The sequence below is a fragment of the Lepidochelys kempii genome, chromosome 2 (assembly GCF_965140285.1).
Source record: "Lepidochelys kempii isolate rLepKem1 chromosome 2, rLepKem1.hap1, whole genome shotgun sequence".
Taxonomy (NCBI): domain Eukaryota; kingdom Metazoa; phylum Chordata; order Testudines; family Cheloniidae; genus Lepidochelys; species Lepidochelys kempii.
In genome coordinates, this window is record NC_136381.1 from 268,706,717 (window position 1) to 268,722,348 (window position 15,632).

General features: G+C 58.9%; 1 protein-coding gene across 13 annotated transcripts in view; it reads right to left on the minus strand.

Annotated features, from left to right (window-relative positions):
- Positions 1–9,597: 9,597 nt before the first annotated feature.
- KRABD3 (KRAB domain containing 3) overlaps positions 9,598–15,632 on the minus strand; it is a 47,185-nt gene continuing 41,150 nt past the window's right edge. For 9 of the 13 annotated variants that reach the window (XM_078851246.1, XM_078851248.1, XM_078851247.1 and 6 more), the window contains 3 exons: positions 14,794–14,970; positions 13,524–13,697; positions 9,598–12,831 (listed from right to left, as the gene is read on the minus strand). In XM_078851246.1, coding sequence (XP_078707372.1) covers positions 11,882–12,831; positions 13,524–13,697; positions 14,794–14,970 — 1,301 coding nt within the window. In that variant the 3' untranslated portion in view covers positions 9,598–11,881. The remainder of the gene's footprint in view (positions 12,832–13,523; positions 13,698–14,793; positions 14,971–15,632) is intronic. The other 4 variants (XM_078851245.1, XM_078851253.1, XM_078851251.1 and 1 more) reach the window with 2 other exon arrangements.

Below are 15,632 nucleotides of genomic sequence, written 5' to 3' on the forward strand. Positions count from 1 at the left end.
GAGTGGGACTGTAAAGGCATTGGGCGCCTTGACTCCGGGTCCCATTCTGGAGCCTGTTTGCAAGGACAGAAACGTAAGTGGAGCTGGGGGACTCGTCATTCCACAAACGAAACTCCACTTAAAAGGGACTGAGGCTGAGCAAGTGCGAGATGCCCCAGAGAGCCAGCCCTGAAAAGCCAGGAAAGGCCAACGGCCCCCTCTGAATCTGCACTTCCGCTAAGCGCCCAGCCCTGCGTCAGCGGACAGAATTCCCTCGTGGAGACGCACAGCACGTTCCTCCCCCAGTACAACGCAAAACCCTTCCCCGCCACCTCCACCGATACTGCGACATGTACACGCAGGACCAGCAGGGAGGGGGTGTCCTGTCTCTACGGGGGACGCACAAGGTTGCCGTTAAGGACGTGCTAGGAATGGGGTGCACAAAGAGCATTTCCGGGTCACTGGCGGGAGCAAGTTCCTTGGCACAATGCCGAGTCTCTCACTGTCTGTGGAAAGCTGCAGTGTGGGGTACAGTGAAGGGGAGCCTCAAACACTGTCATTTCCTTGCTTCTTTTAATTTCCCTTGGGGGAGAGGGTCACACCTACCCAGCCAGACCCTGTTAGACAAAGGTTTGGTTTGTGGAATTTCCACAGGGTTTAATACATGAAGCGTAGGCGGCTTTTTGATGCGGGGGCTTGGAAAGGCAGAGCTGTCCTTCCCCCCATTTCTCGATGAACATGTGGGGATATGGAGGGAGTGGGGATGTTGTGACCCCAGGGCACCTGGGTACATATGGGCCACAGAGATCCCCTGGGTCTGCATCTGCCTACTCATCTGCCAAGAAACATCATGTAAGGTCTCTAACAAAAGCCAGCGCCAGAAGGGTCGCCATAACTATTGCAAGATGTATTTACGGAAAATAGGTGAAGAGTTCTGTTTTATACTAAAAACTCTGCTCTCTAGGGCGGTGAGTTAAGGCAAGTCACTGACAGGTGATCCACAAACTCCTGTCAAGTGGGGGGAAGAGACATTTATCTCACTCTGGCCGGTCACATGCAAGTTAAGTACTGTATGACTCACAATGGACGGCCATTTACAGTCTGAGCAAAATGCTAGTCACTAGGTTGTAGAGGTTGCTGGACAAAACAAGAACAGCCGGGGTTCTCCTGTTTACAGTAAGACAATGAACTCTTGAGACTAGATCTGGGTGCAGATAAACCTCCAGTTCTCCTTCTGTCTATGTGAACAAACCACTAGCGGGTTTGATCTTATGGGAAGGGGTCTCAGCCAAACCGGTTCAAAAGGCTGGGGAAAGGACGAGGAGGGTGGGGGGAGTCAGCTACTCGCAGGAGCCAGGGCCAGGCTTTGGGAGTCCTGTTTAGGAGCTAGGGAGCGTGTTCTGATTTTGTCTCATATGTAACCGTGTGTTTCCAACATTCTTTCTGCCCCTTGCTTGAATCTCGGTTCTCTGATTATAAACTTCTCCTCCTTGTCGCTCTACGTCTACCGGAGCTGCGTGACGCACAGCGGGGACCCTGAGCGGGCGTGTTCTGCTCCTTTGGGAGCAGCGAATCCAAGAGCTCTGCGCTCAGCGGCTCAGGGCTGGGTGCTCCAGCAGGACGCTCCGAGGACTCGGCGGTTGGTGAGCGCCTATCGCTAACCTGTGCGGAGAGAGCGAGGCCTGTGGGGGCCTGGAGGGCAGTGCTCGGGCTGCCAGAGGCTGGTGGGTTCAGGGAGCTGATCCACAGCAAGCCCAGCTAAGGGCAGGTGCTCGCAAAGTGGCTCCCAACCCTGGGTACCCTGGGAAGCGTCACACATGTTTACAATGGGAGAGAAGGAGGCAGGAGGGTGAATGGAGCTGGGGGATCTAACTGGGTGGATGGGGAAGCCTAGGCCCCCCGACGGGGGTGGGGGAGGGTGGCAATTGCCCAGGTGGGCCGCAGGGCTCCTGGGCGCGCACGGGCTGGTACCGGTGGCAGCGAAGGCAGCTGGGCAGGCATGTGGAAGCCCTGGCCGTGCCCACTGACTGTTCTGCCCTGGGGCCCGGAATTGCTGTGGGCAGGCCTGGGGGAGCCTGACCGATCTGGCTGTTCTCTCCTTAACTCCAGCACAACTGGGCCGAATGCCAGGGGATCTGAAGCGGGGAGACCAGCCTGTCGAGTGCTGCGCCTGCTCCTTGGCCCTGGTGGCTGCGGGTTTGGCTGCCCCTGACTGCAGCTCCCTGGCTGGGGTTCTGCTGCCACCGCTCCGACCGTACAGCTCCTAGGGCCCGGGCTGCTGATCCCTGGGCACCGCCCCGAGCCCTTGTGCCAGGGAGAGACGGCCAGAGCAGCGCTTCCCAACCTCTTTGGCCCAGGACCCATTGGTAAAAGCTGATGTCCTGTCGCAGCCCAGTAAATAGGCCCGGGGGAGGGGTGCTGAGAACTGCCCCCGAAAGGGGGCTCAGGGCCTGTGGGTGGGTGCGCAGAGCCCACCGCACACTCACCCTGCAGCAGCAGCTCCAGTCCTGCAGGGCCGGCTGGGCTCAGCTCCCAGGGTCGCAGTGCCCTGCGAAAGGGGGCCAAATCTGTGCAAGTGGCCTTGTGACCTGGCGCATGGGTTGCCGCACCACTCACTCAGCTTCGGCTTGGCCGGCCCCCCATTGTCATGACGGAGGGGCAGCTGGGCCAAACCCGAGCGGCACTGTGCCCTGGATACCGCAGTGCCCAGAGCGGGGAGTCAAGCCCAGCCTGGCTCACGAGACTGGAGCTGCCCTGTGGCCCTTTCAGACATTCTGGCGCTCCAACCTTGGCTCATGACCCACAGACTGAGAAACCCTGGGCTAGAGCATTGTCCGCTATCGCTCCAGCTCTGGCTTGTTTGGGGGGCTGCGCTCTAGGTCACTTCTCCCCGCTGGTCTCAGCTGTAGAGGACTTTCAGCCCCCAGCTCTGCATCCACTCACCAGTGCTGGCGGGGAGCTGGGTCCCCTGGAGGCGGAGAGACAGTAATGCTACGAAGCCGGTGGAAAGCTGCGACAGCCCCAGTTCCAGCTGCCTCTCCTGACTGAAACGGGCACTGTCAAGATTTCTACGCCTAAGCATAAGAACGGCCATCGTGGGTCAGACCAATGGTCCATGTAGCCCAGTATCCTGTCTTCCGACAGCAGCCATAGCAGATGCTTCCGAGGGAATGAACAGAACATGGCCATTATCAAACGATCGATTCCTAATCTCCAGTCCCAGCTTCTGGCAGTGGGAGGTTTAGGGACACCCGGAGCATGGGGTTGTGTCCTTGACCATCCTGGCTAACAGCCATTGATGGACCTGTCCTCCATGAATTTACCTAATTCTTTTTTGTGGATACAGACTAACACGGCTGCTACTCTGAAATCTAATTCTTATGCGAACCCTGTTATACTTTTTGCCTTCAAAACATTCCCTGGCAACAAGTTCCCCAAGTTGACTGTGTGTTGTGTGAAGAAATACTTCCTTAGGTTTGTTTTAAACCTGCTGCCTGTTAATTTCATCAGGTGACCCCTGGCTCTTGTATTATGAGAAGGAGTAAATAACACTCCCCTATTCGCTTTCTCCACACCGGTCCTGATTTTATAGACCTCTGTCATATCCCCCCTTATCTAAACTGGACAGCCCTAGTCTTCTTAATCTCCCCTCAAACAGAAGCTGTTCCATATCCCTGATCATTTTTGTTGCCCTTCTCTGTTATCTTTTCCCATTCTAATGCATCTTATTGCTGCGGCCTGAAATCCAGCCCCACCCACACAGCCCCACAGACAGGCACGGGGCTGTGTGGGGCAGGCACAGGTAATACCCCTGACACAAAGAGCTTACAGCTAAAGGCTGGATCCTGGGAAGAGCTGAGCACCTTCTGGGAGAAGTGGAGGTTGTTCTGTGTTTCTCAGGAGATGCTCAGCATACCACCAGGTCTAGCATTAAGACATAGCACGATGAAAAGTGGTAACAGGTATTTGGAGTGGGGGTGAACAGGGAGGGGCAGGCAGGGAAGGGAAGACAAAGCAGATAACACTAACTGAAAACACTATCTGTGTGTATTGTGGTAATGGCTAAGAGCCCCCCTCAGGGCCCAGGACCCCTCTGTGCCAGGTGCCCTACAAACACCGAACAACGTGCTGTGGTTTGGGCATTGACCTTTCTCTGTGTGATGGTCGCTCTAGGACTGGGGCCCGAAGAAGCAGAGTCTACACCTTGCTCCCTAGCTCAGAAACGAGCAGGTTCACACCCCGGGCATTGCTCTCTGCCCTGCTGCCATTGCATGCACCCCCTTGCTGACAGCCTCCGGCAGCCGGGACGGACACCCAGGGCGCAGGCTGCTCACCGGGCCTGTGTGTGGGGTGCCTGAACGGAGAGACCTTGCCCCGCTCTCCAGAGGTGCCGGACGCTGGGGCGGGGCCCGGGGGAGGGGGGGGGATCAGGGGCAGGAGCCGGGGCTGAGGACAGGGCAGGGGAAGCCCCGGGCGCGGGAGGGGCAAAAAGGGCTCCCGCCCAGCTGAAAGGACGCCCTGAGCGGCTCAAGGAGTCCTGCGTCAGGGGCGAGTTTCACGTGGCCTGTCCACACAGCAAAGGGTCGCACACGGGGCCGGCGGTGACTCGAGCCCTTGGCCGGCGGAGACGTCTGCGCGAAGTCTCGAAGCCATTCCCAGCTTTGCCCTGTCAGCGGCTCTGCTTCCCTGGCTCGCACTCTGTCTTGTAACCCTTCCCACGTGTACTCCTGTGCCTTTGTACTGATTACTTTGGCCAGATCCTGCTGATCAGTTTGGACCGGCTCTTCCAGACTCGTTTCACGTACGATCTAAGCGTTCGCAATGGCTTTCGTGGCCCCACAGCTGATCCCTGCAGCAACCTCCGGCCCCTAGGACTGCACAGCTGGTGCTGAGAGCAAAGGTCTCTAGCGGAGGATTTGATGGGGTGAGGGATTCTCGTCTCCCACCCCTCTGCCATGTCACCACCTCCATCCTATAGCTGGCTTGGAGCAGGGAGAGACCCCATCAAGGATTCGCTCTGTAAGAGTCACACCAGCTGCCGGGGCCAGCTGTGTCCCTGGGTCTGTCTGCACTGAGCCGGGTCGATGGGCTTGAGTTAGTGGGGTTTCTGCGGGCGGGTTACCACGAGTAGTCCTGTCCCGCAGGGGTGGGCATGGCTCCCTGCTCTGAGTGGGCATTGTCACCTGGTGCAGCGCCACTCCCTCAAATTTGGCTCAGCCACCCTCCCCCTCCACATGACAGAGGACGGCAGGGCCAAACTTGCATGGCACTGGAGCACAGGATGGCTTCTGGGGGTGCAGCTGAATCCCTGAGCCACTGCTAACGCTGCCCCCGGCCGTCCCGTTTTCCCTTCCAGATGCAGCAGCCCTGTGCCAGGAGACTGCACCTCCCTCTCCGTGGCTTAGATTGCAGCCTCTGCTCTCCACCTGCCCAGCTGCTCAGACACAGGCCTTCACGTGGGTCCCGTGGTATGTAAGAAGGTGGCACAATCCCAGGCTGAGAGTGGCCTGGCTGGGCCTGGCCTGGCTGTTACCCCATGGCTGCCTCCCCCATGCCCACTCTGCCTAATAGGTGGGGTGGGGGGGTTCTGCTCATTCACTGTTTCAAAGGGAATTTCCTGCTGGCTGTAGCTCCAGCCCCAAGCGCTGGGAAAGCAGGAACTGGACCCAAAACATCAGGAGATTTTACACAGTAATAAATTGGGGCTATATGGAATTTGCCTTCTGGTTTGTGCACTTTTCACCCCCAAGCCTTGCGTGCGAGATCACGACCTGTCCTAACCACGGTGTGGTGTAGCTGTGCACTGCTAGGCAGGCAGACCACATGGTCAGAGTGGGCCATTCCAGCTTCACATCTACGAATCTATGAAAACAGAACAAAAGACCCCCCAAATAATATAATATTGAGGCTAGAATTGCTCCAAGCTCCTCCTCCTCTGAGGGGCAGGCGGACTCCCCTGATAATCTGTAGTGTCCGGCCCTCCCTGCCCCGCAGCCTCAAGGAAAACAAGGCGAGGAAACCAGCCAGGCACAGCGCTCGTGAAGGGGCCCAAGGGGGTGCTTGGGAAAGGTTAATGCCATCATTCTCCGGTGCAGTCACAGATGTGACAGGCCGGGGGAAGCCTCAGGCTCCAAGAGTTGGCGCGGACTCAGCTGATGAGGCTGCAGGCTGACTGGGGAAGGGCCCAGGCTGGATTTTGGACAGGATCCGGCCTATTTTCAGTGTGCTAAAGGTGTGAGCAGGGGAATTAAGCACTGTTCAAACACCCAGCTATGCCTGGGCACCAGAGGCTTCAGCATCCGGTAAAGTGAGCTGTAGCTCACGAAAGCTTATGCTCAGATAAATTAGTTAGTCTCTAAGGTGCCACAAGTCCTCCTGTTCTTTCAGCACTGAGGAAACTCCAGCTGGGCCAGATGCAGCAGCAGGTCTCCTCAGCAAGACAGCTCTGGCGCCCCTCACACCTGCCCTCTGCTCTCGACACCAGCTGCCCAGGGGATTTCAAACCAGGGTCCGTCTCGGGCCTTCTCTTCCCGGTGCCACAGGGCCTGGGCCCAGGGTTTGTGAAAGAGCCGAATGCACCGGGACAAAGATGGTGGGCGACAGGCCAGGCTCCTCTGGCTCGGCGGAACGCTCTGTAATAAGGCCAGAGCTTGGCGATGCGGGAGACACAACTTTCTCGGGGGCAGAAATGGGCCGAGATTGCGGCATGAACATCCCGCCTTCTGCTCCAAGCGCAAGGTGCGTTTCTTGGCTATCGCCGTTCTAACAACACACGCATCTGTAGACACCGAACCCCCTCGCAAAACCAAACACGGCTCTGCACATGCTTCTCCCTCTGGGAGATTGAAAAGAGCAAATACAGGACGGATGTTAGTCTCATTGCTTTTAATGCACGACTGGAAGGCACAGATACCACAGTGAAGAAAGTGGCTAGATGTAGACTAGAAGAGAGGGCAGATCAGGACTCATGGGCCTGGCTAGTGCCTTTTAGCCATGAAGAGCCTGTAAGCCACCACAGACTATATAAAGGATCATTCACACACCAAGTAACTGCAGCCACCTCTGGGTGGGATGCAGCAGCTGTTTAGCACGGCACACGGGTATGTTTGTAGGCTAGGAAGTGAAGACTGGCACAGCCAACTGAAACTGCAGGGGAGTTCAGGGAGGCAGAGCGACTTACCAGAGTCAGGCCCCGGGGGTTAACCCCCGGACTCTTGGGATCTTTAATGAGTGGAGCAGTTCAGGTCCTCGCATTTATGTGTTCCTGGTGCACTAGGTGCCTACATGCACCACCAGGCAGAGGAGGGGGGAAGAATACAGAGCGTGTTTTGTGAAGGCCTTTGAGTTGGAGGAAACCCTGCAGGGAGCAGGGAGCAGGGAGACTCCCCGTTGCCCAGCCCTGCCGGTCACAGGAGAGACACGCCTGGAGCTGTGCCCCCCAGTCCAACCGCTGCAGTCTGCAGAAAACCCCACTCAAGGGAGCCTTGGTTTCGAAAGGCCACGAGAGGGCAGCCACACCTGTCACGCAGGCTCATTTTAGTCCTAATTCACCAACTGCTACATTCATGGGCACTTCACAGAGCGAGGGGAGGGCGCATTTCCCCTTCTCTGGCCAGCGTGTCCAAGAAGCGTTCCTCCAGCTTTAACGCTCATGCGGCCGGCGCTCGGACCCGGGGCGGTGCCAGGACACGGCACTCGGTGAGGGGGATGGTCCAAGAACTCAGCCACTGGAGCAGACCAGGCCTCATTCTCCACCCTGAGCCAGGGTCTCAGACCTGCGCCAGCTGCTGATCGCCACGGACACGGGACAGCTCCCCCGGGGGAAGAGAGCGTGTGAGAGGGCGGGGGAGCGATGGGGCGTGAGTGCACGGCCAGCGTGGGGGCGTGCGCGGTACTTTGTGGGAGCCAAGAAGCTGCCTGGCTCAGGGGACGGCGGGAAATGTCAGGGGCGCCGTCAGCTCTTATTACCTTCACGTGCCCTGGAGGGGAGAGGCGCGTGAAACGGGTTTACTTCTGCTCGACAGGGGCTGGGGCGCCCGCAGCTGCTGTTGGGTGCAGTTGGGGCCGTGCTCTTGCTAGGTGCTGGCACGGACCCGCAGTGCTCCCATGTTTCACCTCGGTGGGCAGCAAACCCCCACCAGGCCCGAGCTGCAGATGCCCTACCGGCAGGGGCTGCCTGCACAGAGCAGAGGAGTTGGTGGGGCAGCCCCCCTACCCCGAGGGTGGAGGCCACTTGCTCTCTGGGTTCCCAGGGGATGGACAGGAGCGGAGTTTCCTCCCCTGCAGCAGCCCCACTGCCTGCCCTTCAGCACCCTCTCCCTCCCGGCCCTCTAGAGCCCCATGGACCCCATCCCCAGACAACTTTGTGCCTGCAGGCCCATGCCCTATGCCTGCACTGTCTCCTCCCCCGAGTGGGCCGAGGTGACACTAGGAATGGCAGGAGGTGGGCCAAGCATCCCATGGAGGATTGGGGTTCATGGGTGAGGAGAGGCAGGTGATGTGGAACTGGCTTAGACCTGGAGTCCCCCTCCCCATACTTTGTCCCAGCTCCAGACCCAGCCACCGTGCCCCCGACAGGTTCCCCAGCCCCTGGAAATTCCCAGTGCTTTAACACCACAGTTCCTGGCCAGTATCCTAAGTCTTAAACCGGGGCAGGGCTGAGGGGAGAGAGACCCCCAGGGATGGCACCCTGGGCAGACCTGTCCCCATGGCAACACTGGCTCCGGTGTGCCGCACACAGAGGGCATTGGGCTGGGCCCTTTCCAGCCGTGCTCCTTCACGCTGGTTTTTGGGTCTTAATTTATATTACACATGGTCTGGCCCTGTGTGTCACCCACAGACACTCCCAGCAAGTCACCAACTACCTCCCTCCCCATCATTGGGTTGCTACAGCCCCTTAACTGTGTGTGTGTGAGATTATGTCTCCCTCTCGTGGCTGCTCCAGGGAGGATAGGGGCCGGCTCACACCTAACGGAGCACTTCCTGTAGCTCAAGCAGTAAGGGCCGCATGTTGGGAGGGGAAGGTCCTAGGTTCTATCCCCGCTGTATCTCTGAGGCCAGGGCTTCGTTATACAGCTGCCGACTGCTGGGTACGACCAGCCTCACACGCTGGTGCCTTGAGTGGAAAGTGAATGCAAGTTGCTGCTGCAGACAGAACATGGGGGGATGGGACCATTCACACCCTGCGCTTAAGAAGCCACTTCCCATGTAGATTTATTCAAATGAATGGAATTCTGGGCGGTGATTCGAGCAAATCGGATTGGCTAGTGCATGGGGCATTGATTCTCTAGCACTTCGCACTGCCTCACCCAGATGGAAATCCGGAGGCTGGTGGGGTTTGCTCCAGGTTTATAACACTCAGGACCCCAGCCCAGGCCATAATCCCTCATGGCTGCTCACAAATCCCCAGCAAATGCCCCGCGCTCTCTCCGGGGGCCGAAGGGGGGTTTCATACAGGAGATGCCTGAATTTCTCGGCTACAAGGGGAACTCCCCAGTCTGCAGGCCGTGGAGTGGCTCGGATTTACCCAGACAGCAGGTTCTGGCCCACGGTCTGCCTGATTTACACCCGTAACACAGGTGCAGGGAATTCAAACAAACACCAGGCAAGGGGGCCAAGCAGGTTACAAATCAGTGTTTTAATACAGTCCAACTGTGCCGTGAGCACAGAAACACAGGGAAATCAGGAGAGCCACGTGCCGCCCACGCTGGCAGCAGGAAAGGATCTCACAAACACCATGCTGTCAACAGAAGGGAACCTGTGCCACGAAGCGCCCGATTCCAGCACAGCTCCACCCCGATGGCGGAGTCACTCCCGATTCCGGCACGGCTCCACCCCCGACGGCGGAGTCACTCCCGATTTCGCGGGTAAGAGCTCAGAATCAGGCCCCCAGTGCCCTGTGGCTACTGAGTAGGGCCTCCAAGTTACAGCAAACCTGAGAGCGACAGGGGAGCCAGCAGGGTCAGAACTCTCCTGCTTTGCACCCCAGAAAAGCAGGCCCCAGTGCAATGCACTGGCGGAGCTGGGGGTGGGGGAAAACTCAAGCAGCAGGTGTGGGTACCGGAAGGTGACTCCCCTGTAACCAGAGGTCTTTGAGCTGCCCAGTGGGAATAGGCAGAGGGCGTCTTGAAGACAAAGAAATTCCAGCTGCAGTAAATTTTGGCTGAGACATGGGGCCAGCTTAGGGAACTTGATGAATACGTATCCAGGGAGGCACCTGTCACTTACATTCAGCAAACAGGACGATTCATTGGACTAATTCACTCTTAAAATGCTGGGATTGTCCAGCCACCACTCACGGGGCTGCCTGGCCCAATACATGGCACATTCTCTACCGTAGTCCTGCCTAGCTCCAGTTCGCATTCAGCCTCACTGCTCACCCTGTGCTTTACACGCAGGATGGTGCTGCACAGACAGGACAGCCTAGGAATACGTGTGATAAAGAACCTGTCTGATGGAGATCGGCACTTGGACACTGAAGTGATCGGGGCCTACTGAGATGAGATTGGTGTGAGTTAGGTAACGGGACCTGCTTACGGGCGCAGGAGCCTTTCACTGCAGGTCTCCAGGTCAAATCCAGCTCCGATCGCGCACTGATGGCTGCTGGGAGAGTTGGCGGGTGCAGCTGGGTACGAAGTGGGTGGGTGTAATTATCACACAGCCCCCATGCAGGGCTTGATCCTGCAGCGCTGAGCGCTCTGACCTCAATCCAGGAAAGCACCTATTTCAGAGGGGTTACTCAGGGGCTTAAAGGTAAGCACAAGCTAATATGCTTCGCTACAGCAGGGCTGGAGCGCTCAGCACCTGGCAGGATCGAGCCTTCGGTCCCTTTGTTTGTAGTCTCGGCTGGGGTAGGGAGGAAGGAGAATGAACTTCCCTCTGGGCTCAGAGATGGTCCCTCCAAGGCAGGGCTCATGCACGTGGAGGTGGCGGGAGCTGTTCCGGGCTCACGCACATGGGGGGCGGGACCTGTTCCGGGCTCACGCACGTGGGGGGTGGGACCTGTTCGGGTGCAGAGGGCTCCAAATCTGGCAGCTTCTCCTTGTGCCCCAAAACCAGAAACTCTCCAGAGTGCCGGGAGCTGCCTGGGGAGTTGCAGAGGAGAGTTTGGGCAGCAAAACAGAGGGCTGAGGCAATGGGGAATAAGCGTAAGTCTGTGGGTGGTGGATCCAGCCAGTGGAAGCCGATATACAACGGGGGAAAGGACCAGCCCAGCAAGCCCATGACAGCCTTTAACCTCAGCGCCTCCTGGGCATGGGCAGTGCCGACGGGGACTGGAGCACGTGGCGGTGCCCATACTCTGACAACGTCCCTGTGAGTGATGCCTCCCACCAGGAAGGTTTCTGCCCTGGCCGGGTCCCTGAAGGCTCTTCCCTGCGAAACTGCTGCCGAGACCTAGCAGCGAGCGCGACTCCCCCAGGGTCGGGGGGCGGCTGGAAGCTGGACGGAAAAGACACCAGCTTGCGCAGTGCCGACGGACAGGGAAAAAAAGGGGAAATGTCAAATTTCTCCCCAGCCGGCCAGGAGCAATTGTCAGGGGGAGCAAAGCAAACCCGAGTGCCTGACCCTACCCCAGACCCCTGCCCAGAGCCCCCCCCGCAGACTGCCTAGCCCCCGAAGGGCTCCCTGAGCAGCTCGCTAACACGCGGCTCTGATGCTATCTCACTTGTTACAATACAGGGGCTCCCCGCAGGGCCGGCCCCAATAACGGCCGAGTCTATTGCTCTACAGTTCCCGGAGCCCCCCGCCTGCGAGCTGAGCAGAGCAGGTGCACACCGTGGCGGGGAAAACACGGACACGGTGGAATCACACAGCCAAGTGCTGAGACCTAGCGACGGTCAGGGAAACAAAGAGCTGGAGGCGGGAGAGGTCCAGTCCGAACCCAGGGGGTGGACCCTGTGACTCAAAGGGGGGTGAGCGGAGCCAGCGGCTCCAAGTCCCCCCTCTCTGTCACTGCCCTTTGGTGACTCTGCTCCCGTTTGCCTGCAGCGGGCGCGCGGCCCGGGGGGCTGGGCAGTGGCTCCCAGTGTCCTCGTGCCCGGCTGTGGCAGCAGCCGGCGGGCTGAGCACCCAAGCGGAGCTCCGCTGCCCGCCACAGCCTCCTGACGGCCGCGTACCGCGCCCCGCTCCCCCGGCGCAGCTTGGGGCTGACGTCCGGGAAGAGGGCGACCCGGGTGCTGCCGCAGGTCAGGGGCTCCGCGTGTTTCCTGACCGCCCGCATGATGGCCAGCTTGTCGGAGAAGCGCAGCAGACGGAAGACCAGCGCCCGGGGCCGGGTGGCAGGGTCCCAGCGCGCCCCCCCGGGCACGCGGCGCGCGCTCTCGATCTCCAGGGGCGGCCAGTCCGCCGGCAGGTTGAGCACCGTGGGCAGGGTCCTCTGCAGGAAGGCGACGGGGTCTCCCCCTTCCGCCCCCTCCGGCAGGCCCGCCAGCCGCAGGCTGTTGCGGCGGGCGTGGCTCTCCAGTACGTGGCAACGGCTCTCCAGCCGCCGGACGGTCTCACTCAGGCGCTTGTTGCCTTGCTGGAGGGCAGCCAGCTCGAGGGCCCAGCCCCTTGAGTCCCGCTCCAGCTGGGCCACGCGGCTCTGCATGCTCGACACATCCCTGCACATGGCCGCGAAATCCTGGGAGACCCGGTCCAGCTTCTCCGAGAGGACGGCCTCGACCGCGCTCCTCTCCACCCCGAGGTCCAGGGGCGTCCCGCTCTCCCAGCCGCAGCACTCCCACGGAGGTGGCGCTGCGTGGGAGCATTGTCTCTTCGGAAATTCCTCCCATGTGGCATCTGCCTTTTGTCCACCGTCCTCACCATCAGTACAGGAGCTGGTGCTGGGTGGTCGGGCAGCATCTGTCCTGGCTACGGTCCAGAGGACAAACATATCAGACCCGGCAACACCAAGCAAGGGTCAGCACCATTTCTAGAGCGCTCTTCTAGAGACAATTTCCTAGCACTATATTAGGCAGGAATCCCCACACCCACCACTGCACTGCAGCCTCCTCTGGAGTGAAAGGTGGCAGCTGATTGTCTTCCAGCAACGCTAACCAACAGCTGAGGACAGGGAGCTAAGGGCGGGATATCCAGTTATGCTGTGGGAGGGAGTGAAGTAAAACCGAGTGTAATTACCCAACTGGCACTGGACCAGGTCCCAGGCTAACACCCCTACTCCTGCACAAAGTGCCATGGGATTTTTAACGCCCACCAATAGGCACCTGGGTTTTACAGCTGATGTGAAAGGTGGGGCTGGGGCATTGGCTCAGGAGGGACTCAGTGGGCAGATCACCACCAGTTCGTTCACAAACACCGTTTCCCGCTGTACTCACGTCTTCCTTGGAGGTCTCCCATCCAGTGACTTGGCTTGGCTTACGAGAGCCAATGAGACCCCAGCCCCAGGAGGGAAGAACCGGATCAGACTCCTAAATGCAGGCCTGGTTCCAGCACCCACCAGCCCCGCTGCAGTCAGTGGGAGCTGTGGGTTCTCAGCACCTTTGAAAACAGACTGGGGGGCCTAACGAGGAACCTACTTGGAAGGCCCAAGGCGATCAAGGTACCTTCAGTGTGTGGTCTCTTAATCCCTGTCCTGGGTCTTCTAGCATGCCTGTGGCCTGGGGCATCGCGGGCAGGCGAGGTACTGCTCGGCGTGCTGGAACAACTGGGCCCGTTTCCATGGGTTCCTTGTGGGCAGGTTGCGGGGCCATAGCGAGGGGCGTCCGCTGGCATCCCTTCTGATTGTACCAACACAAACAAAGCCTGCATCAGATCAAGCCAGGTCCCACCCTCCGCCAAGTGCTACAGACCCACTGCAGCCTTATCCCTACAGGAAACCATTCATCTATTGGCACATCTCGGGCCCTCGTTACTGGAGTGTCTGGAGCGGGAACAGACCCAGGGAACAGCCCTGCACAGCTCGGGAGACGGAGATCTAGTGGGTCTTCTCCAGCTCCAGTTTCTCTAAGTCTATGAGCACAGGAGCGTAGCAAGCTAAGGACAGCAGGACGGAGGAGCAGTGACCCTCTCTATGGGCCATTAGTCCCATCGGAAGCTGGGCTCCCAGCCCAGAAATACAGGTAGCCCACTGTACTCCAGGAGGATGGGGCACTGGCAGGAATCGTCAGTCTTAAACCTTGGGATCCTCACCGCCCCAGCTCCCATTGTGCCTGTGGACTGTGGAGCTGACGACAGAGTTTCTCTTCCGCTTCCCACAACACAAAAGCAGTTCTGACGGGAGGAAACGTCTCTTGGCTGCTCAGATGGCCGGTTTTCCCCTAGTGGAAATGCTCGCTCCTAGGGGGAATCTCACTGCAGGGGAAATGGCATTATCTGGCCAAAGGGGCTTAGATTGTTGGCTCTCTGGACAGGGACCCTCTTCGCTCTGTGTCTGTCCAGCGCCTGGCACAACAGGGGCCTGGTCTTTGACGGGGGTCCCAGGCCCTAGAGTAATACAGATCATTAATAATAATAATCGATAATAATGCCACATTTGTCAGTTCCCAGGAACACCCTCCCAAAGGTCCGGTTTTCCTCAGTACGTGAAGATTTCCAGCATGAAATCCAAGAGGCTAAGCGGGGCAACGCTGGGTAGAGCTATCAGTGCTAGGCAGGCCGGGGACCTGTCAATGGAGCGCTCCTGTCCGTCAGTCTCTCATCGCATCGCAAGGCTGGGAGCATGAGACTCTCTGTACCACGCAGTCCCACAGCCAGAACCTCGGCGGGCATGAATCAGCAAAGCTTCACCGACTTCACTGATTGACCCCAGCCGACAGATTGGCCCGTGCAGTGCAGATCACATGCACCGCGTCCCAGGCCCGCTGGCTGGCTCACCTTCTCTGTGCAGCCTGCAAAGCCCTGGCTGTGGGCTCCTCTCCCCCCTGGCCCCACGTGGGCTGCTGCTGGAGGACATGGCGAGGAGGGTGCTCGCACAACTGCGTTGGCTCTCAGGCACTGCACTCCAGCAAGTCTCCAGCCCTGGGAGATGGGCAGTCTCGGCCGTACTGTCTGCTTTAAACCAAGAAATCCATGTCAGCTACAGGACAGACCCCGCTACGCCATAGCCATGGAAACTGACCGGGGCTTCCCTGATCCCCACTCGGGATGGAATCCTCAACCCGCTTGTACACTTGCTGGTACACATCCTGACTTTACGGGGGCAGGAAACCCGTAGGCACATTCATAGCCCACGCACCCCGAGGGCCAGGGCCAGAGCGGAGCCAGTGGGGCCGCACCCCAGCCTCCCCCCGAGGCCACATGCCCCCCAGCCCTCCCATCATGTAACTGTGTGCTCCCCCGCCTCCTCCCAGTGGGGCTGCACATCCTCTGGCCTCCTCCCTCACTAGTCCCCTTGTCTCATGGACAGGGCCATCCGTAGGATTTATGGGGCCCTCCGCAGTGTTATTAAACTGGTGCCCCTCTGCCCGACAGCAGCCCGGGCTCACAGCCCAGTGGCAAGGGGATGAAGCAGCAAAGGATAGCAAGACGCCCGGCCCGCCTCAGGGTGGTGGAGAGTCACAGTTCCCTGCAGAGACCCCTGTGCCCCCTCCCTCATGCAGACTGGACATGCAGAAAGTACCTAATTAAAAGCACTAAACTTGGGAATAAGAAGTGTCTGTCACGGGTTTTTTGATATGCCCTGAAGTTTGTCAGAGGTGTATTTATTCTGCGGA